This window comes from Calypte anna, chromosome 28 (assembly GCF_003957555.1).
Source record: "Calypte anna isolate BGI_N300 chromosome 28, bCalAnn1_v1.p, whole genome shotgun sequence".
Taxonomy (NCBI): Eukaryota; Metazoa; Chordata; class Aves; order Apodiformes; family Trochilidae; genus Calypte; species Calypte anna.
Window position 1 is genome coordinate 4,733,100 of NC_044273.1, and position 21,923 is coordinate 4,755,022.

Genomic DNA, 21,923 nt, shown 5'->3' on the forward strand with positions numbered 1-21,923 from the left:
ACGCCGCCGGTTCAAGATGGCCGGAACCGGCCCCCATCGCCCGCAGCCAAGATGGCGGCGTACGAGAAGCGGCGGGCGGCCGCCGCCCCGATCCCGATCTCGGGGACGGGCAGCGGGCTGGTGGAGCCGGTCCGGGCGGCGGGGAGCGAAGCGGAGTTCCTGCTGCGGGCCGGCGTCACCGCCATGGTGCGGGAGGCGCTGCTGAAGGTGCTGGAGGCGCGGCCCGAGGAACCCGTCTCCTTCCTGGCTGACTACTTCGAGCGCCTGGTGCAGGGCGGCCCCGCTGCGGCGGGAGAGGCCTCCGCGGAGCTCCCGGGGCCCCCGCAGCGCCTGGCCCGAGCGCTCTGGTACGTGCGCCTGGCTCACCACTCCCACAGGTGCGAGCGGGTGGCGGCGGGAGGCGACGGACTACAGCTCCCGGCGAGCCCCGCGGCAGCCGCCGTTCCGCGTTTGGTGCGGTGGCCGCGGAGCACGTCGGGAGTTGTAGTCCGGGGCGGGCGGAGGGGTGCGAGGGTGAGGCTGTGTCGTGTCTGTGCCCTGTCGCGACAGGACGGCCTTCGACAGCAACGCCGGCGCAGCCTACGAGGTGCTGGGCGCAGGCGGGCGGCGGCGGTCAGCGGGAGTGGACGGGCGGCTGTACAGCGAGCTGCTGCGGCGCATCTGCCAGCACGGGGCGGCACCGGCTGAGGCGGCGTCGGCGCTGCTGCGGCGGGTGCGGTGTCGCGACCACGAGGCCGTCCCCTTCGACGTCTTCCGCTACGGCGTCCTCACCTGCTTCGTCCTCCTGGAGTTCGCAGCCAAGGCCGACGCGCTCTTCGGGGTGCTGGAGGGCGGCTCGGGCACTGCCGACGTCCGGCTGTGCCAGGCTGTGCTGCGGGCGCTGGAGGAGGCGCTGGGCGCCGGCCAGGGCTCCCTGCCCACCCGGTACCTGGAGGCCGGGTCCAAGCTGGGTCCGGACGGTCTGGCTCTGGCCATGGACCGGGCGCTGCAGGAGAGGAAGCTGAGCAGTGCCATGAGCCGGGATGAGTTCCTGAGGAAAGCCACCGCGTTGTTTGTTGCCAAAGTGAAGCCCGTTGAGTAATGGCGAGGTGGGAGCAGGGCTGCCCACGGCTGCTTCCAACCCTGCATGGAGCTGTTCTGGCAACGGGGGCTCTGGACCCCAGCTCTGAACTGCACAGCGAGTACTGTGGGCTGGGCAGAGAGCCCGGGTCTGCCTGGCAAGAGATTCCTGATTCCTTTGCTCCTTTCCTTGCTCCGAGCACAGCAAGCACTGGGCAGTGCTGGACAGGCCCTGTCTGCTGAGCCTCTCCCAGCCCCTCCAGCCCAGACAGCATCAGTAAATCTTGTCCAGGCATTAACTGGGGACTTGCAAGGCTGGCATTGGTCATCTAAAATGAGCCAGAATGGGTAAATTGGGGTGGCCCTCCAGGTATCGTGTAGTTCTGCCCTGGCTCAGCCGTGTCCTGTCTTGCAGCTTCTGCTGGGAAATTTGTTTCTGCTTTTGGGTTTGTTTTCTACTTTCCTGGGAAGCGAGGAGGCGATGCTTCCAACCTGCTGCTGCAGGGGACTGATGAGCTCATAGGAATCGAAATGTTTTGAACACACAGCAGATGAGGAGTGGGAGCTGGGGCACAAACCTCGCAGTGCAGGGCTGTGAGGGCTCCGTCCCTGCCTGCTTCGTGTTTACATGGGCTGAACTCTGGAGATCAGAACTCCCCGAGTGCAGCTGCAGGGTTTTGGGCCGTGGAGCCCCTCCCTGAGGTCATGGTTTGCTGTTGTGTGTCGAACCGTTTGTGTGTTATTTATTTGAAGTTGTCCGTGTTAATTATTTATACCGTGCAATTATTGAGACATTAAAGCTTTTTACTAGTTTTTTAGTGGCCAATTTCTCTACTGCCGGGTAGCACCGGGAGTTACCGGAGCTGCACTCGGATCCCCGGGGCTGTCTCTGTCTGCAGGGGCCGATGTGGGCAGCCTGTCCCTGCCCGGAGGAATGCGAAGCCCGGCTCGTTCCCGCAGCCCGGGAGGAGATGTCAGGCACCGGGATGTGGTTTGTGCGGCTGAGCGGATGTTTTGGGCCCTGCGGGCAGGAAGGGCTGGGAACCGGGCCGGGTGACGCCGCAGGTTGCCGAACGAAGTGCGGGTGACGGGACGGGAGGTGACGGGAGGGAAGCGGTGAGGCCGGGGAGGGGTCAGCTGAGCCCTGCCCGGAGCCGCCTCCCCCGAATCCCGCGCCGTGGAGGTGAGATCACCCCGAGCCGGGTGCAGGTGCCAGGTGTGACTCAGCTCAGCGGATCGCTTCCTCCGGGCTGACGCGGTAATCACAGGGAAGCTTCAGCCGCTTGACTCAGGCCGGGGCTGACCCCGGGCAGCGCGGCGAGCACCGAGGCGAGCACCGGGAAGGCGACAGCACCGTGAGGAGCCCGGAGAACGCGGCCGGGGCAGCGGGGACTGCGTGCAGGCCCGAGGGGAACGGGCGGTCCGTGAGGAGCCTCTGGTCGGTGTGCGGAGGGCGGGACCGGTGGGAGCACCGGAAGTACCGGCGGTACCGTGACCAGGGCTCCGGTGCTGCCGGAGGGAACAAGCTCCGCCCCTGCGCGCACGGAGCCCTCTGATTGGCGGAGAGCGTCAGGGGGGAGGAGCCTGAATCTCCCCCGCGCGAGTAGTGCGCTCTGATTGGCGGAAGGCTCAGAAGGAGGAGTCTATTGTTTGCCACGCCCCCTAGCTCCTATTGGCCGGTTGTGTCCGAGGGGGAGGAGCCTGAGCTGGTCCCGCCCCGCCCTTGCGGACTACAGTTCCCGGCGTGCCCCGCGCGGCTGCGCTCGCAGCTGCCGCCGCGCAGCAGAATCCGGAGCCGCCGCCCCGCGCCCCGCAGCGGCTCTTGCGCCTACGCCAGTCCCCGGCTTCGGTCGCGGCCTACCCCAGCTCTTCGTCATGGCGCGGCCTCTGGTACCCAGCTCGCAGAAGGCGCTGCTGCTGGAACTCAAAGGACTGCAGGAGGAGCCCGTGGAAGGGTTCCGGGTCAACCTGGTGGATGAAGGGGACCTCTACAACTGGGAGGTGGCCATCTTCGGCCCCCCGAACACCTACTACGAGGGCGGGTACTTCAAGGTGAGGGGCTGGGGGGCAGCAGGGGGGATGTGCGGTATCGGGGGGACCGAGGTGTGGAGAAGAAGCTCTGTGGGGTGGAGGTGTGGGGTAGGAGACAAGAGACGAGGTGGTGCTGGGGGGGAGGAACTGCCTGAGAATGGATTTTGGAAGAGGGAGAGACCACAGGAGAGTGGGGAGACCCTGGGAGGGAGCTGTGGGGTGAGAGGGAGTGTTCTGGGGATCAGGTGCAGGGGGGTCTTGGGGTCCCAGGGGCTTTAGGAGCTGTGGTGTCCTGGGCTGCTGTGAGGAGGGAACCTGCAAGCAGGTGGCTGCTGCCAAACTGGACCCTCTTTTCGGGGGGATATTTGTGCCCCACAGAGGCTCTGCCTCTCAGGGCTTTTCCACCTTCTTCCTCCCCCCCCCATCCTTCTGTTGTGGGGGTGCAGGAGAACGAGCTGGGGGTGGCTGATGTTCCCCCTCCTGGGGGGGGTTGGGGCATCACCACCAAACCAAAGGGAAGAGACAAAGGAGGCTCCAGGCAGGCACAGGCAGCCGGGGTCCAGCGAGCAGCAGCTGGAGGTGCTGGGGAGGGGGTGCTGTGTGTTTGCTGGGGGGGTTTAGGGGGGCAGCAGGCAGGCAGAGTCCCCCGCGGGGGGGTGGGTATGTGTCCTTCCCAAAGAGGTGTTGTGCAACCTGCCTAGCTGTTTTCTTCCTCTTTTCTCTTCCTCCCTCCTCCGCCACCAGCTCATCCTGTTGCTGGTGGGGTGGGGATGCACCGGGGTGAGTCAGCCCCAGGGTCAGCTGTGCTGCCACGGGGAGGGTTGTTTGTCCCCAGGAGCTGTGGCAGGTGAGCTCGATGCTTTGGAGTCAGGTTTTCCCTGAAAGGAGCCTTTTTTCTGGAGCCTCTCTTGGCTCCAGGCCCTTTGCACTCTCACCCTTTCAGCAGCTCACTCACGCTCCTGTTTTGTGTCCCGAGAGCTTCCAGGCTCAGCAGCAGATCAGAGTTTCTGCAGCAGAGAGGGGTGGGAAGGGGTCAGGTCCTTCTCCAGCTCCTGGTACCACCGTCCTGCTCGTGCAGGGCTCACGGGGCTCTTCCCAAGCACCCTTTTGGGGACGCTTTGCCTCTCTGGCTGGTTTTGTCCTGATCCCTACAACAAAGGGGATTGTTCTGCCGAGTTCAGCTGCTTGGCTGCAGCCCAGTGCAGGGCCTCGTGTTGCTGCGTGTGCTTCCCTGGGCTCCAGCAGCCCCGTGCACACAACAAAACCAGTCCTGGCCCCAGCCCCAGCCTGGCAGAGCACGGGGGGTTGGGCCAAGGGCCAGCCCAAGGGGGGGAATCAGGAGCAAGGATGGACCCCAGTGCTGCTGCTGGGGTTCCTGGGACTCTGTGTAAGATCAGCTGGTGCTGGGGACTGAGCTGGGTGGGGGTCTGTGATCTGGGGAGTTTGAGCTCTGGGTAGAGCTGGGGTCAGCTGGGAGGAGGATGGATGTGTCCCTGCTGAGCTTTTAATGGCTGGGAGCTGACAGTGGGGTTTGGAAGCACTGCCTCTTGTCCAGGCTGTAACTCCAGAAGCATCTGAAGCCTCATTTGCTGTTGCCCTCCTGAGCAGGGCCCATCCCAGGCTCGTTCCGTGGGTGAAGAGGAATCCCAGGTCACTGCCAGGCAGAGCCAGGGGGGTTGGCACTGTCACTTCATGGATCCAAGTGCTAAATCCTGAGTTCAGGGAGTAGTTGTGTGCTCTGTGTCTTCACCATTTTACTTGTTTATTTCTGGCCATTCCCCCTTTTTATTTTTTTGGGGAGCCAGTGGCTGAGTCTCTATCTGGAAGTTTGCTTCCAGAGCCTGGAAACACCTGAGAGCTGCAGCAGTCACCAGAAGCTGAGGAGCATCTGCCCCGTCCCCGTGGGACATCTGGGAGCACCAGGACGTGTCTGTGCCTCCCTGTGACACCTCTGGCTCGGGGGCTGACAGCAGCCCTGTCCTCCCTGCTGCCTGGAGCCCTGTGTTTCTGTGCCCAGTGCCTTCAGGAGGGCTCTGGGCTGCGGTGTGATCTTCATCTGCTTTTATTTTTAGCACCTGAGCTCCGCGCCACGGCCGGTTCTGGCTTGGTCTGTTTTCTCAGAGGTGCCGGGCTATTTTTAGAGGCTTGTTGTGTAAATCAGAGCACAGAGTACCTGGCGCTTCCTTCCCTGGGAGCTCTGAAGGGTAAACAGCCTCCCCAAGCAGCCTGGCCATCGTGTGTCACCTTCCTCACCAGCCGTGCTGCCGGTGTCCTCCCGTGGAGCACAGCTGGACTTGGCCCGGGTTTCTTTTCTGTGGTGGTGTCAGGAGATCGGTGCCTTCCTTCCCTTCCCTCTCACAAACCCACACTCACTTCTCCTCATTGTTCCCTGCAGGCTCGTCTCCGGTTTCCCATCGATTATCCCTACTCCCCTCCTGCCTTTAGGTTCTTGACCAAAATGTGGCACCCCAACATCTACGAGGTGGGTCCGGGATGGCGCAGGGCGGATGCGTGGTGACGACACAGGGTGGAAATGCCAGGCTTTGTCACGAGCAGTGGGAGCTCTGTGCCTTTGGTGCCTGGTGCCTGGCACTGGAATTGCAGCTAACGAGCTTATGGCAGCTGCTCTCCAGCCCTGGAGCTGGGCCCGGGGCCAGCCAGGCTCTGAGGCTCCCACGCTCGGCCAGCGGGGAGGGGGGGCTCGTGCTGAGGGTGGGCACGGGGTGAGTGAGGGACCCTCTGGGATTGCCTGGCCTGGCTTAAACCAAACTGTGGGGGGCTGAGCTGGAGGAGGTTGAGGGCAGCAGATCCTCAGGGTCCTGTTTCCCTTGTGGTTCCAGACTGGTGATGTCTGCATCTCCATCCTCCACCCACCCGTGGATGACCCGCAGAGCGGGGAGCTGCCCTCCGAGCGCTGGAACCCCACGCAGAACGTGAGGTAAGGGCTGGTGGGGAGAGGGCTGGGGGGGCTCGTGGGGAGATGGGGACTGCTTCCCACCCTCCCCAAATCAGGTGGAGGTGCTGGGAGCTGAGCTGCTGGTGTTTCCCCATGGCCAGGACCATCCTCCTGAGCGTCATCTCGCTGCTGAACGAACCCAACACCTTCTCTCCCGCCAACGTGGACGCCTCGGTGATGTACCGCAAGTGGAAGGAGAGCAAAGGGAAGGACCGGGAATACACGGATATCATCAGGTGTGTGTGGAGCCTGAGCTGCAGCCTTGCAGGGCACGGGGCCTTGGGGACATGTCTTGTCCTGTTGGGATGGTAGGGGTGGAGTTTTTGTGGCTGGGTTAACACGCCTGGCTCTGCTCTCAGCCCTGACCCTTTTGGCTCCTGAGCTGAGGAGATCAGGATCACAGATCAAGTTCTGTGAAGCTTCATCCTCACCCCTGACATCTCGCTCTCCAGGAAGCAGGTTTTGGGCACCAAGGTGGATGCTGAGAGGGATGGTGTGAAGGTCCCCACCACGCTGGCTGAGTACTGTGTGAAGACCAAGACTCCAGCTCCAGATGAGGGCTCTGACCTCTTCTACGATGATTATTACGAAGATGATGAGATGGAGGAGGAAGCAGACAGCTGTTATGGGGATGAGGATGACTCCGGCAATGAGGAATCTTGATGGCCCTCTGGCATTGCAAAACTTGCTATAAACTACTGAATTTTACCTCAGCTAGTACAAACTGGTTTGAATTTAGGATCTGTCAGCCCTGAAATTAACTCTCTACCTCGCAGGGAGACTCTTCTGCTGGTGCAAAGGAAACCCCACCGCTGTCTTTGTAGAAAAAAGCAAAAAAAAAAAAGCAAAAAAAAGCCAACAAAAAGAAACCCTATTTTATAAACTTCCTGGGTGGGGGGTGGGTGGGGAGAGAGAAGTTGTGTTGGGGCATCCATAAATCCACAGAAACCAGGGAGCTGGTGGCTCTGGCTGGGCATGGAGTGACATCAAAGTCTGCCCCTTGTTTGGGTACATTCAGCTCCACGTCAGCCCCATGTTGGGGGATAGTTTTGGGGGCTGTGGAGCTGTGAGTGGTGTGGGGGGTGGGAAGTGTGAGCATTGTGTGGCTTTGTACAGCTTTGGAGGTGTCGGAGCTGGGTTGGCTGCAGGGAGAATGCTGCCACCCTGGTGGGACCTTCCTGCCCCCCCTTTCTGTGGTGCTGGAGTGGGGTGGGAAGGGCTGGGAGATGGGGCACTGCAGGGGATGGGATTTGGGCTGTTTGTAGTTTTTAACCATCTGGGAGGGATGGGGTAGTTATAAGTCTTTCTGCGTCTGTATTTTTGAAAACTATTTAATAAAGTACTGAAGGGAATGACAGTGTGGGGCATGAATGAGGCTCTACCCTGCTGTAGGGTTCCCTGGCAGCCATGGCTTGGTGGGGAGGGGGCTGTGGGGTGGCCTTAGGACTCAGCAACTCTTTTTTTTTTTCACCTCCCAGCTTCACAGAGTAAGCAGCAGTGTTGGGGTGGGTTTCCTTGGGTCTGGGGTACCTCTACCCTTCCCAGGGAGGGAGAAACATTCGCTGCCTCTGTCCTAGTGCTGTGGCCAGGGCTTGGCCTCTGCCCGGGCAGGACGGGCTCTGCCAGGCCCTGGAAACTCCCCCGGTACTGGGAGGTGTTTTTTCCCTCCTGCAGACCTGCCTGGGCAGAGCTGGGCTGGGGGAGTGGTGCCCGACGGCTGCCCGGGGGCTTTTGTGGCTGCTCTGATCCAGACGTGCGGTCTCCTGCCCACCCCGCGGCATCACCCGCATCGTGTCAGGCTCCTTGGGGTCCCACCAGCCCTCATACACACCCCGAGAGCCTGCCTGGGGCTCTCTGTGCCCCTTCTGGGCAGAGCCCGTCGAGGGGCAATGAGCAAAACCTCCCCCCCCCTCGGGGTTGGAGTGACACCCGCGGAGCAGGAATGTGCTTTGTGCCTTGGGAAATGAGGCTGAGGGGTGAACAGGATTATTGTCACTTTACTCAGCCCCGGCAAAACGCTTCCAAGGTCACCCGGCTGGTACGGAGCAGCGGTGACCCCAGCTGCTGAATCACAGCCCCCACCTCCTTTGCCATTTTTCTGCCCCATTTCTGCTCCACCGAACGCCCCCAGCGCCGGGGGGGAACGCGGAGGGGGCGGCCGGGTGGGATGTGCCCGGGACAGGCACGAAACGCTCCGGGAGGATCCAGGAGCCGGTGAATCCCTGCGGGGAGCGGCGGGGCCTGGCGCCACGGCACCGTTGTTGGGTTCTTCCTACCCCCTGCCCGGGCCCTCTCGTTCCCAGGGCCGGGCAGAGCTGGGCCAGAGCCGCTGCCCCACGACGGCCCCTTCGCCCCGGCTGGTTCCGTGACCGGGCACCACCCCGTTACCGCCCGGCCCGGCCCCTCGGGCTTATCGTGCGGCTCCAGCTGGGCCGGTGCCCAGATCCCGGGGCATCCGTTTTCCCCGCTCCTCGGGGTGTTCCGGGCGGGCTCTGGAGCCGCTGCTGGAGGGGGCGGCGGGGCCGGACCCGGTGCGGGGCTACCGAATCGCCTTGGTCCTTGTTCCCTTCCCACGTGTCCCGGTGCGGGCGGCCCCATCTCACCGGGACTGCTCCGGTATAACCACCGCGGTCTCTCGGCAGCCCCGGGCAGGACCCCCCATGAGCCAGAGAAAATCGGCACAGCCCCCAGTGCCCCGGCACAGCCAGAGGAAGGCGGAGATTTGGGGGTGCAGCCGCAGCCCCTCTTCCCGGCGGCTGCCCGGGTCCTGCTCCCCGGTTCGGCAGCGCCGCGAACTCCATCAATGCGGTTTTAACCTCCCGCCGCACCGCGGCGAGCCCCGCGCTCCCGGGTCGGTACCTCGGGTCGGTCCCAACCCGTGACCCCGGAGCTCCCCCCCGCCCCCGGGCCGTTCTCCGGGCTCACCGCTCCCGCCAACCCCGTCCCTCCCCTTCCCTCCCGGTACTGGTTCCGACCCGGGGCCCCGCTGCCGCTGTCACGTGACTACCATCGCACTCCTCATTGGCTGCCCGCCCGCCGGGTGGGTGTGGCCGCGGGGGGGACCGGCCCGAACCGGCTGCGGCTGCAGGGAGCCGGAGGGAGGAGGGGGGAGAGAAGGGTGCTCGGTCGCCTCTTCACTCTGATTGGCTGCGCTGTGGGTGGGAGGGGCCAGGTCGGCGAAAAGGCGTCGCGATTGGCTGTCGGGAGGGTAGAAGGGGCGTGTAATCCAGTGACCCCGCCCCCTCGCCGTGACCCGGCGCTGCGCTTATAGCGGGCGGAGCAGCGCGGCGGCAGCGCGGGCGGAGATGGCGGCGAGAGCGCAGCGGTCCTGCGGCCTCTGGGCGCTGCTTCTCCTCGGCGGGATGTCCGCCGGCGTCCTGGGGACAAGTACGGAACGGCAGGGACAGGAGCGGAGGGCTCAGTCGTACCGAGGGCTCGGGGACGGTTGGGTGGGAATCGTGCGGGCCAGCGGACGAGGGAGCCCCCGGGGGGTCCGGTGGGATCTGTGGGGAGCTCCGCTGGGGTCTGCGGGAGTCCCCCGGGACGGTCCGTGGGGGTTCCTGGGGTGGCCCGGTGAGGGGGGTTGGGATGCGGGGGTTTGTGGGGCTCCTCGGGGGCGCGGCGGAGCCGGTCCGGGGCTGAGCAGGCGGCATCCCGGGCTCCCTGCGGCGTAGCACGTCGCTCGGCGGGCGGAGCCGGGGCGGGGCTCGGAGCTGGGGCCGGGGCTGCGGCCTCGTGGGGCTCGGGGTCTGTGAGGATGGGTCGGTGGACCCGGTACCGGGATTCCCGGACCCCGAGCGTCGTCGAGCTGGCGTTCTGCCGTCTGTGATGGTCTCGGCCGCTTCTCGGCTGCTGAGGAGTCGCAGATCTCTGGGCTTTAAGACTTTAAAGATGTTCACATGGGGCTTAAGTTGATAATCCCCTAATGAGGAAACGGCACCTGCCCTGGGGTTTGTGTGTGGGGGTGGGAGAAGGGGAATGACGGAACCCGAAAAGTCCGGGTTTGGGTTGTGCTGTCGCTCCGACATTTAATTTTGTTTGGGGTTTTTTTTGGGTATGTTTGGTGTGCTCAGAGCCACAGATGAGCTGGGTGCTTTGGGGCTTTGCTCCAAGGACTCTGCAGCCTGGTTCAGGCTGATGGTGAAGGATTTGTGTTCCTCTGAGTGTTGGCTGCTCTTTTTTTGCCGGTTTGGCTTTCCCAGGCACTAAAAAAAGTTGTAGCCTGTTCGTGGTATCTGTCTGGCTTCAGTGGTGTAGAGCCAAACCCAAAGATTGAAAGAAAAGAGGAAGGCGAGCCTGATAAATCCAAGAGCAGTGTCAGGAGTGTCTGCTCCGGCATTTCTTTGCGGCACAGTTGGGTTTTGGTATCACCCAAACCTCCTCCCCACCTTCACACCTCGGGGGGGGTGCGGTTCTCATCCATTAACTGGGAGTTGCCCGTGTTGGGCGTTTTCCCCCCTCCAAGGGGTTGGCGAGGAGGAGGAGGAGGCTGTTTCTATCCTTGGTCTGAAATCCTCGGAAGGAAGAAGAGCTGCTCCGGGGTTGTGTAACCCGTGTCCTGCCCCGGCTGCAGGGCTCGGAGGGGGTTTCTCAGAGGTTGAGAGGTTCTTCAGTTCTCGGAACCAGCGGCTGGTTCGGTGCCCGCCTGGATGGAGCCTGTGCCCTGGGGGAGGAGGAGGAGGAATCCTGGCTCCAAGCGGGCTGCCTGTGGACCCTGGGGGGGGGAGAGTCCATTTTGTAGCTGCTGGTGGAAATGGTCAAGAAGTGTTGGAGCCTCATCCAGCCCCTTCCCAGGCTAAAGAAACAAAGGTCGTGCCAGGGAGGAGCATGCCCAGCAGACACAGAACACCAGGACTCCTCCCTCTGCCCCGGGGGGGTGTGGGGGGGAGAGCTTTGTTTGCAGTTTGAAGGTGATTCAGGGGAACATTTATCTGCTCTGTTTGGCCTCCAGCTCTGTCCCGCTCGATCAGATCCCACCCTGCCCCCGGAGGAGAGTTCTGCAGGACTCTGAGCTGGTTTCAGCTTGCAGCCCATCAGAACACATTTGGGTGGCTGGGGTGGGGCCCGTGTCCCCCACCCTGGGGTGCCCAGGGTTGGGATCAGCTCCCATGGGTGCTGGGAGGGGGTGGGGGTGTTAATCCTGTCAGAATGCAAATGGTACTTGCTGATTTTACTGCTTGCTGAAGCTTTTTAGCCTGCCTGAACTGCGGGAAGTGCCCTCTAACTCGGAGCAAATAACCTTGCAGCAGCTTATTTTGTCAGCATACAATAATCACCTTGTATCTGAAAAAAAAAACCCAAAACCAAACACCAAAAAAACCACGTTGATCTTTAGCAACTGCCATTAACCCAGGCTGTAGTTAAAATGGGACAGGCTTCTGCAAGTGCTGGAGCTGTGGATTTTCAAAATGAGGTGGTTGGGAGTGTTTAATCACAGACCTGTGGTGTAATAAACAAATTTATCTAGCACACAGGTCAGTTCTGGAATGGGAACTCTATAAGAAAACTGCTTACAGCTGGTGCCCCCGTGTTTATTCCGGGACCCCCACCACCTGCCACGTGTTAAAAACCATTTCAAGAAAATGATTCTGGTGTTTCTGTCATCCAGAGTCACTTGGAAACCCTGAGACCTCTGCAAAGGGGTTGAAGGATGCATTTATGAGCGTGACCAGCAGGACTGCAGCTGATGTGTGAGGTTTTAGCCCCCGGATTCCTCTCAGAGCTGCTTTAAAGTCCCTCAGTTTTCTTGTGCCAGTCTCCTGAAAGTGTCTCAGATCAGGTCCCATCTCTCCTTCCTTATCTGAGTGTGTTTGTTCTTCCAGACTTTTAATGATTCAGGATATTCTTTTCTTTTTTTTCTTCTTTGAGAAGTGAAATTGCTTTATTTACAAACTTGTGAAACTTGTGTTTTTCTGGAGCCCAGGCACACATGGTTTCACAATACTGATTTGTTTCTCTGCTCACAAGACAGGGTCAGGGGATTTCTTATTAAAACCTCTTCAGGCATCCAAAAATTCACTCCCAAGCCCACCTCCTCTGTGCCTGTAGGTGATGGTACATATGTGGGGGTTGTATCTAATCTTGAACTTTGTCTTGGGTGGGTTTGGTGGGGTGCTTTGGTTTCCTGGGAGCAGGGGATGCCCACGAGCCGCCGTGTCCCTGCGTGGGGAGGACGTGGTCCTGCGTGGGTCCTGACTGAGGTTGAGTCACATAATAGCCTTGACCTGCCAGTGGTGTCTTTTCCTGAGGCCCTGTGCTAGAACCTCCCTTCCTGACCCTCCAGGAATGGATCCCAGTGGCTGTGCTCTGCCTGGCCAGTGGCCCGGAGCTGATGTGAGCTTGTGGCTCACAGATCTACCTTTGGACCATCTGGTTTTGAGCTCTGAACCCTCTGGTCTCTGACTGCCAGAGAAGGTTGAAAAATATCCTCATTTCAGCCTGCTTCTGCTTTTAATCTGTTTATCACCAATCCAGCCCTGCAGAGCTATCTGCCAGGCTTTTCCCCCCCCACCCGCAAAAAACCTTCTTCTCTTAATGTCATGGGTAAAGGTCCCTGCCTGGCAGGAGGCAGGTGCTGCTGTGGCTGCTCTGGATGATGTCCTGGTTTGTGTGTTCTGGTTTGGTGGCAGGGAGTGTTGTTGACTGGAGTCAAAGTGTTCAGAGCACCATCCCTGTCTGACCTGAGCAGAGCTCGGAGAGCACTGAGGGGGGGAGAGAGTGCTGATCTTGAGGTTGCCTGTGGCCTCTTCTCAGTGGCAGATTATTTTTTTTTTTTTGGCTTGTAGAGGGTGAATTCTTGCTTTGCACTAACACTTTGCACTAATACCTCTTCAACTCATAGCTGGTTTTATAAAGTCACCGCTGTCTCAAAGGAGACTGACTCAGGACAGCGTCGAGTTGTACTGCGAGGCGATTGGCAATCCCATCCCCGAGATCCAGTGGTGGTTTGAGGGGAACGACCCCAATGAGACCTCTGCTCAGCTCTGGGATGGCGCCTGGCAGGACCGCGTCAAAATCAACGCCACCTACAACCTCCACTCTACCAGCACCATCTCCATCTCAAACCTCACCACCGAGGACTCGGGCATGTACGAGTGCCGGGCCAGCAACGACCCCGACCGCAACCACTTGTCGAAGAGCCCCAAAGTCAAGTGGATCCGTTCCCAGGCGAATGTTTTTGTCATCGAACGTGAGTGGCCACGCCGAGGCCTTGGCACTTGCTCAGACACCAGTGTCTTGAGTCTCCTGCCGTGTTCACCCCTTCACCCGTGTCCTGTGGCTCCCCGAAAAAGCTCCCCTCACCCTCCCACCCCAGCTGTAGAACTGAGAGACTCCCAACCCTCTGTCATCTCCCCCACCACCACCCGTGACTTGACCCGAAATGGCCCCGCTCAAAAAGGGTTGTGGCTTCCCAACCAAAACGCCCTCCCGGCAATCCCGCGCCTTTTCTGGAGCCAAAGACCTGGAACCTGCTGCTTATTCCCGAGAGCCTCTTGAGTCCTGGTGCTGGCTTGCAGAATTGAGTCTTGATTCTGCCGTAGACTCTGCCCTAACCACCACTGACCAACCAGCCCTTCCCTACAGCTCCTGCTCCTCTCAACAGTCTGCTCTAAGCTCGCTTTCCTGCTAGTGACACAAGCTGTGGGGAGCAGATCCTGCTTTGAGTTTTCCCTGAGATGCAACCGTTTTTGAAAAGGCCGTGTCTGTGTGACACTGAGTGTGATGGAGTTCCTGGTTGGTTGGTTGGTGGGAGTGACTGGATCTGCTCTGGAGCTGCTGGGCGGCTGCTTTGGGTCAGAGATCTGGCCCAGTGTGAGGGGGGGTTTGATCTCCTGCTAAGCTCTGGCCACGAGTCCTGCTGGGAGCAGAGCAGTGTGGAATTCTTTCCTGCAGAAATTTGCCAGGCAATACAGAACTCCAGCAGAACCTCCTTCCAGGGGCATTTGGGTAGGGGGAAAAGCAAAGTGCTCGTCAGCCCTGTGCCAAAAGGCTTCTTCCCAGAGAGGGAGGGCAGGAGCCATGGTGCCAGCTGGGCTGTGTGAGGGTGCTGCAAGCAGCAGCTCTCTCCTTGGGCTGCTTCCTGCCAGCAGAAGTTCCTGAGTCATCTTATCCTGCAGAATTTACTGCTTGGCACACACAGGGGCCCAGGACCTTTTTGGGTCATGGTTCTGAGTGTTCTCCCTGGAGTAACTCTAACTGTGGTCTCTTGGGTTGCCTCAGAGGATGCACACTCTGCTCGTGTAGGGTCTTGTCTGCTGCCCCTCCTGGCAGAGGGTCCTGGCTGCCACCCCTTGTGTCCCCTGGAGGTTTCTAAACGTGCTCAGACCCTGGAAGGTGGTGACACAGTTTGTGCTGTGGTGCCTCATCCGAGCAGGGATCCACACACTGGTGGTTGTCTGGTGAGCAGCTCTGCTCATCACTAGGTGCAGTCAGGCACGAGTCACCTGGTTCTGAAACCTCTCTTGTCACCAGTTGTGGTAGGAAACTGATTGCAAAGGTAAGTGGGAGCTGTGGTAGAGACCAGGAGAGATGAGGGTTGGTAACTCTGTGTTAAAGGTTCTTGGGCAGGCAGGTGACCTCTGGAATGCTCCATGTTAACTTGGGTTGATTTATTTATGCAGGTCCAGACATCAAAACTCAAGTGACTGCTGTTGCTGGCAAGCTGGTCCTCACCTGCAACATGAGTGCATCAACCACTGCCATCGAGGGTCACGAGTGGGTGCGTGGAGAGAAGGTCCTTCACACAGACTCAGGGTCAAGTTCTGTCACCAGTTACACGTGAGTGTCAGGGGCAAGGCCAGATGAGAATCTGAACACAGGGGACAGGTCTGGTCTTCTACCAGGTGCAGCTGAGGTTTCCTTTCAGCTGAGCCTTGCTGCATGATCTGGCTTTAGGAGAGCTTTGAGGGACCTCAGCTCTGGACAGGACATCAGCTCCCTGCAGCCCAGAGGTTGTTTGTGGAACAAGAGGCTCCAGTGAGTGTTGTCCCTCACTGCTTGTGGGTTTTATGTACCTTTCCAGAGTCCAGCCATTCGTCCCTAACAAGCTGTGAAGTTGCTGGAAGTTGTGGTCAGTGCTCAGGAGCAGTTTGCAGGGATACCAGCAGCATTGTGGCAGTGCACTGAGCTTTCCCTTCTGATTACAGTCAGGCCTGGCTGGCATTGACCCAGCAGCTGTAGAGGCATCATGTCCTTTTGTGTGGCAGTGCCGACGTGCCTGTCTCCCCATAGCAACACGGAGCTGAACAAGGATTAAAGTATTTATAACCCAGCCTCCCTCGCGTGACCTCAATTCCTTAGCTGAGTGGTTTTTGGAAGTGGGAAGCTCCATGCACAGCAGAGCTGACAAACAGCCTGTTGTCCCAGCACAGCCACGGGACTCAAACTTTGCCTGCCCCTTCCCTTGAGTGGGTATTACTGAGCTGCAGAATGGGATGTTTGTTGCAGAGCAGCATAATCCATTAAATCTCATTGCAGCAGCTTTGCACAAAGGAAAAGGGGAGAGTTCTTGGGATGCTTGGATCAATCCAGAGTAGCCCAGTCTAGAGAACTCTCACTGCACTCCAGATCCTGCTGGGTTTGCTCTTTGAGTGTGATTTTTAATGGGCCTCTGCTCTGTGTGGAGTTGGCAACTTCTGCCCTGGTGATGGTGCAGTGCTGTCCCCTCTTCCTGCTTCTCTTTGTGCCAGGTCCAGGTCTTAAATTCATTCCCATTGTAGAGGTTCTGATGGCAAGAGTTCCTGGGGTCAGGGAGTGAAAGCTGCCTGTCCAGGATTCAGAATGCAAGGTCTGCCTTGCCAGACCTGTGAAGTGTCCTCTGCTCTGCTCAGTGTGGGGAGCTGGGATGCAGTGAACCTGTGGTCCATACTGGGACTGGAGTTTGGTGTCTGACATCCTGTACTTTGGCAGAATTGAGGGGAACATGGAGGAGCACTCCGGCCTCTACGAATGTGTCTACAAAGGAAACCCAGTGGTAAAAGGACAAGTGAACATTTCAGGTAACTTCATGTGTTTGCTGTGCTCTCCTGAATTTTTGCTTTGTTTTGGTCTTTTGCAGCTTCTTGAAAAGCTGCTTTGAGCCCTTATTAACAGAGCTGCAGCACTCTGTGACTGGTACCAGACTGCTCTGTTTACCAGTCAGCTGAAGTGTCTGTAGGGTCTGCTCTTAGACCTTGCATTAAATCAGCCTTCTGCTGTGTGGATGTTCCCAGGATAATACTGGGTGGGCAAAACTGTTTGAGCTGTTCTTGGAGCAGCTTGGCTTGCTTTTCCCTCTGAAAAGGCCAAGCAATGGGCAAGGGAGGGGAATAGACCCACTCAAACTGAAACCAAGCTTTATGGGTAACTTTGGTCCTGGCTTGTTAGACTCCAGAGAGTGCAAAGCTTTACCTTGATTTTCTTCTCTTGCCATAGTTCCACCCCAAGTGGTGCCATACAAGAAGTCTGAGCATGGGAACGAGGGGGACACCGGTGTGCTGACCTGCAGGAGTCCCTCTTTCCCGCCTGTCAGCTCTTGGGTGTGGTACAAAAATGGTCAAGAGGTGAGTGCTGTGGTGTTTGATGCTCTTTCTCCCCCTTTGCCTGCCCTGGCAGGAGGTGGAAGCTCTCATCCCATCAGAACTGGCAGTGTCACCTCAGTGTCACCTCAGTGCCACGGCCGGGAGGTTCCTGTAGCAGTGGGACCGATGTCCTGAGAGCTTTCCCTCTCCTTCCAGCCCATTGTCAATGGTTCTGGTCGATACATCATCAAGTCCAGTGGCAACAAGACAGAGCTGCGCATCCTGAAGCTGAACATTGAGGAGGACACAGGTGACTACCACTGCAATGCCACCAACTCCCAGGGCTACGGCGGTGCCGTGGTGAACCTGCGTGTGCGCAGCCGCCTGGCAGCTCTCTGGCCCTTCCTGGGCATCGTGGCAGAAGTCCTCGTTCTTGTCACCATCATCTTCATCTACGAGAAGAGAAGGAAGCCAGATGAGGTTCTTGATGGTAAGAGGTGCCTGGGGTTGAATCTTGCTGGGGTGACCGAGTAACTCGTTACGGTGATGGCAAATCTGTAAGGAGCTTGGAGTTCACTTTGTCAGATGGGCTTTAATTTGAGAGCTGCTTTTCAGGTCACTTCTTGTAAAACCATGGTAGGCTTTCCCAGGTTACGTTAGCCATGAAGTTGCACTACTTCTGAGACTCCTTCAGCAAGCTGTGCTTTGGACCTGGAGTGAGATAAGATCCAAGGGTCAGCCTGACCCTTTGCCTCGCCACTTCCTCTGCACTTTGCTCAAGTGCCTCATGTGAGTGTTTGGGGTTTCTTTGGCCAGGAGTGTTCTGGAGGAGTAGGGTCTGTGAATAGCAAAACTGTGTGTGTGTGTGTGTGTGTGTGTGTGTGTGTGTGTGAGCAAGCAGCTCCCTAGGACCAGGCTTAGATTAATTCAGGGTCAGCTCATGGATCTGTTTGGGGTCTTCAGATCAACACATCCTGGCTCTTGGGGAGTTCCTCAAAGCCTCCTGTGCTATCTTTAATCTCTGCTGGAAATACCAGCTCCTCCCTTTCCTTATCGGTGAGAATCTGCATTGTGTTGTCCCCCCTGCCTCTCCCTTATCTGATCCTGTGAACAATGAAGTGTAAACCCTCAGTATCCTTCCTGCTGGGTCAGCCCCCCCAGCCCTCTGCTGGGGAACAGCATGAAACATCCCTGTTCTGACTGCAGGGCTGAGGGACCTCTCTTCAGGGCACTCCTGCAAGCACATGCTTTGCCCTCTGGCAAGGGCAGATGTCTTCTTCAGGCTGTTAGAGATGCCTCTTCCAGCAAAACTCCTACAGCCTGTGTGTGCTGAGTGATCCAGACCCTGTTGAGTGCTGCCCTGTCCGAGCTGAGCAGGTGCTTTGTCAGATGCAGGCAGAGTGTGTGTGTCTGAGTGTGTCCTGTGCTCCTTGGCTCAGCTTCCCCAGTGCCTGGGGATGAGCCTGGGATCCTTCCCTTCCCACAGACACACAGCTTGACACTTTCCTGCTGTGAAGTAGTTCCCTTTCCCCAGAAGTCTTTGTAACTTCACTCCTCTTGAGAAGAGGCAGCAGTGGGGCTCCCCAGGGTGGGTGGCTCTGAACTGGCCACCCCTGGTGCCTGGGGTGGGGATGGTGGCTCTGTGTGGCCTGGTGTCCTTCCTGTTGTTACCTTTCCACTCTTCCCTTCTCTGCTGCTCTGTGCCACCTCCAATGGTAAGTAGAAGATGGATCCAGCTGTGCTTTTGCATCCCTCCTCTCACCAGCTGCCTGTGGATTGTGGTGCCCAAGGTGGTCCCAGTGCTCAGGGCCTGGGCTTTGCTGCTCAGTGGTGTTTGAGGGGAGCCCAAGCTGTGGGAGAGGCCGTGGGGAGCCTTCTGCTGGAAGGTGGCAGATGGCAAGGAGCTGGTGAGAGGCCCAGGGCTTGGCACACGTTGGCAGATCTGTATCCTTAGCTGTGCTTCTCAGTCTAGCAAGAACGTGGTGTGCACTGTGTTTATTTTGGTTTCACAAAGTGGGGGGGAGGAGGAAGGGCATCCTGCTTGGAGGTTCATTCCTGGAACCTCTTGCTTGGGATCCCCTTCTCCTTGCTGTTGGATGCTGTGCCTGGGTCTGGGAGCTGCCCCAGGCTCTCAACCACCTCCAGTGCTGGTGCTGGGCAGATGTTACCACCCAGCAGAGCTGCTGCAGGGACTGCCAGGAGCTTCCCTGGGTAATTAATTCTGCTGCTGTGGCCTGCCAGGGTATTCAGGTGAGCCTGGGGATTAAGAGGGTGCCAGAGCTGACCTCTGCTGGGTGGCTGTGGTGGTGGTGGCTCTGTTGTCCTGCCTGCCAAGCCTGCTCTGTGCCAACAGCAGCCACTGTGTAACAGGAGCTTATGTCTAAGTTTGTGCCTTGTTGAAGCTTAGACAAGAAGAAGCTTAAAACTCACGTGGGGGAAGGGGGGGGAGGCAGCCCCTGCTCTGCTGGTGAAACAGGAGCCCTGTGGGTGCAGTGACCTTTTGGGTTAAGTCCTGAGCTGGAGCAGTATCCAGTGGATCCAGTGGCCTGTCTGGAATGACAGACCCCTCAGTAAGAGGCAGCAGAGATTATTCTTACCTGCTCTTCCCTGACACTGTTCTTTCTTTCTTTCTTTCTTTTCCTGCTCTCCTGCCTGTGAAGATGATGATGGAGGTTCTGCACCACTGTAAGTAGCTTGGTTTTCCCTCTGTAGCCAAGATGTGTACTCACTGGTCACATCCCCCCAGGGAATCTACTCTGGAGTGGGAGTAACAACCCAGCTTGCTGAGCAGGAGGCTTCCCTGGGGTTCATTTAATGTGGTCTGAGTATTACCCACATCTCACGGGGTGGCACCAGTCTCCCTGGCAGATAATCTCATTTTAACAATCTGCTTGGGCCTGAATTGCATTAGTGGGTAGGATGGGACTTGGTGCTTTTTTCTTCCCTCACTGCCCATTTTCTCTTTCCAGGAAAAGCAATGCCACAAACCACAAGGACAAGAACATCCGCCAGAGAAATGCAAACTAAGGGCAGGGGCCAGGTGAGAGCAGGGGCTGGGTGGGGAGCTCTGCTCTGCAGTTTGGGACAGGACATTAAAGCCTGGTGGGAACGTGCTGGGGTTGTGGGTGCCCCCTCTGACTGACTGTGTGGCCTTGATGGTGGTAGAGCTGGGTCATCTAACAGGCTGTTCCTTCTCTCCTGCCAGGTGATGTGTAGAGGAAGAACTCATCTGGAGAATTTTATTTTCTTCTAAATTTTTTTTTTTTTTGGTAAAATAGCAACATGGAATATTCTAGTGTGTCCTTGTGATTCAGTTACTTCACTCGCTAAGGAAACTTAAGTTGTAGAACCTAAAATACACTTTTTTTAAAAAAAAAACAACAACAAAAAGTTGTGGGAGGGTTTTTCTACCTGTAAGTGTAAATCCCTTGTTTCTGGTAGTCTTAGGTCACCGGCTGTCTCTGTCCTCAGTTTCTTCATGGTGGTACAGAGGGGGTCAGGAGGAATACAGCTTCTCCCTCCCTTTGGGAAGAGGAGGGTGTGCTGGGTGGGGCCACTCTGAGACTGCCCTCCCCTCTGCATTGGGGCCACTCAAGGGGCTGTGGATGACAAACTTGTTGCTGTGTGGGTCTGAGAGAAACTGCTTTAAGAACTGTCTGGAGGTGACCTGATCTGACCCAGAGGGGTTTGGAAGGTGGTTCTGCATCTTCACCAGTGCATCACCAAAGCCACTGAGCCACTGGGGGAGTAGCCTCAGGGCTGAGCTGGGCAGGATCCCCATCACCTCCTGCTGCAGACACCCTCTGGATTGGACAAGCAGAAGGCAGCAGTGGAGCTGGACACTGGGAGAAGGGTGAATATGTTTTTGGGTTGCTGTGTCTTTTAGTTGCTGCAGTGGGGACAGACTGGGGAGAGGGGGGGGTGGTGGGGCTGTAGTGCTGGGGGCAGTTTGACAGCGTGGTCTTGTGCTTTTGAGCCATTGTGATGTTTGCCTGAGATAGGAGCCTGAGAGCAGAGGATGCTCAGTGGAGTCTAACACCTTTGTTGCTGGGTAGCATTGAGCTGTTCCATCTGTTAACACACTTCAAAAATAAAGATTCCTCTCTTTTTTTTTTTCCATCTCTGGCTGGAGTCTGGTCTCTGCTCCCTGGACCCCCAGCTGCCCAGACCTGCTGACTCACTTGTGCTGCATCTTGTCAGCTCAGTGCCAGCTCTACCTGAGCTCTGATCCCGGGTGTTTGCAGCTCCGGAGCTGTTCCAGTCTCTGCCAGGGGTGAGGAATGGTGCTTGGCCAAGCTGCTCTGCCTGGGGACAGGGGTCCACTTCAGTGTCACTTCACCGAGCTGTTTCTCAGCATTCTGTCTGTGGGTCAAGGATCTGCTGTGGGAGCCCTTGCAGGACCACGTTTTCCTCCCTGCTCATTCCTGGGGGAGAATGAAGATGCCTGGAGGGAGGAGGGGGTGGAGGGGTCCTTTTCCTGCTGCCTCATCCTGTAGTCAAACGCTTTTCCCTGGGTAATTAGGGAGCCGGGCTCTAATTGCAGGTGTGAGGGGTGGTGCTGGGCTGTGCCATGGGCCCGTGGCTCTACCGCACGTAGTGGGTGGTGCGGGGCCGCCCCGCGCGTCCTGGTTAAAAAATCAGTGCGGGGCTTAATTTCCTTGATGAGGATGCTGGGTCCTGCCTGACCCGGCTCTGGGGCCGAAGCACAAAGCGCTGCTTGTGCCTTTTGTGTGGCGGGGCCGGGGTTAGGGGGGGGTGGAACACCCGGGAGTGGGGGGGGGACGAGCGGCTTCGTGCCGCTGCTCCCTGCCGGGACAGTGACCGCAGAGTCCCGGGGGCTGCCGAGGGGCCACTCCGGGGGGGCTGGGGGGATCTGGGCTCTCCGCTCCTGGGAGGACCCCGCTCAGTCTCCCCACACCTCCCGGCGCTGCTCCCCCGCTTGGCTTCGGGGTCTTCTGCCCCCGGGGGCTCCTGCGTGGGCAGGGGGCGGTGTGGGGATACGGGCAGGGTTGGCAGCCGGGGGTCCAGGGGCGATTTGTTTCGGGGTGGTCCCGCTGGAGCCTGGAGAGCGGCTGTCGGGTTGTCCTCCGGTGGGGCTCAGCGAAGGGGCTGCGGCTGCCGCTGCCCACCCGAGGCAGGGAGCGGAGCCGGCTCCGGTTGCCGCCCGGTTGTGGTTCTGCGCGGCGGGCAGCAGATGGTGCCACCGGCCGTGCCACCCGTGAGGCACCGTGACCCGGGCCTGGCGGCTCCGTGACCGGGGGGCATGGGTGGCTCAGCCTTGGAGGCGAGGGGCCGAGCTGAGGCTGCCGGAGGGTCCCGGGGCCTGCGGGAGGGCGAAGCCCCCCGTCTGCCCTCTCAGCACGAAGCCCCCGTGCCAC

General features: G+C 58.7%; 3 protein-coding genes across 5 annotated transcripts; all 3 read left to right on the forward strand.

Moving 5' to 3' along the window:
* The first annotated feature begins 50 nt into the window (after nt 1-50).
* Nucleotides 51-1,868, forward strand: TPGS1 (tubulin polyglutamylase complex subunit 1). Its single transcript, XM_030466306.1, has 2 exons — nt 51-377; nt 550-1,868. The coding sequence occupies exons 1-2, from the start codon at nt 52-54 to the stop codon at nt 1,079-1,081; spliced, it is 858 nt and encodes a 285-aa protein (XP_030322166.1). The 5' UTR covers nt 51; the 3' UTR covers nt 1,082-1,868.
* An 820-nt stretch (nt 1,869-2,688) lies between these two features.
* On the forward strand, nt 2,689-6,911 carry CDC34 (cell division cycle 34). Of its 2 annotated transcripts, none has more exons than XM_030466322.1 (5): nt 2,689-3,111; nt 5,486-5,572; nt 5,931-6,028; nt 6,103-6,282; nt 6,499-6,911. In XM_030466322.1, the coding sequence occupies exons 1-5, from the start codon at nt 2,935-2,937 to the stop codon at nt 6,707-6,709; spliced, it is 753 nt and encodes a 250-aa protein (XP_030322182.1). In that variant the 5' UTR covers nt 2,689-2,934; the 3' UTR covers nt 6,710-6,911. The 2 variants fall into 2 exon arrangements, with proteins under 2 accessions (XP_030322182.1, XP_008497417.1); XM_008499195.2 differs by having other exon boundaries at nt 2,742-3,111; nt 6,148-6,282.
* Nucleotides 6,912-9,295: 2,384 nt separating this feature from the next.
* On the forward strand, nt 9,296-20,664 carry BSG (basigin (Ok blood group)). Of its 2 annotated transcripts, XM_030466311.1 has the most exons (9): nt 9,296-9,433; nt 12,888-13,235; nt 14,668-14,824; nt 15,956-16,044; nt 16,460-16,587; nt 16,762-17,035; nt 19,206-19,230; nt 19,515-19,585; nt 19,751-20,664. In XM_030466311.1, exons 1-8 carry the CDS (start codon nt 9,352-9,354, stop codon nt 19,570-19,572), a joined length of 1,161 nt encoding a protein of 386 aa, XP_030322171.1. In that variant the 5' UTR covers nt 9,296-9,351; the 3' UTR covers nt 19,573-19,585; nt 19,751-20,664. The 2 variants fall into 2 exon arrangements, with proteins under 2 accessions (XP_030322171.1, XP_030322169.1); XM_030466309.1 differs by lacking the exon at nt 12,888-13,235 and having other exon boundaries at nt 9,309-9,433.
* Nucleotides 20,665-21,923: the final 1,259 nt, after the last annotated feature.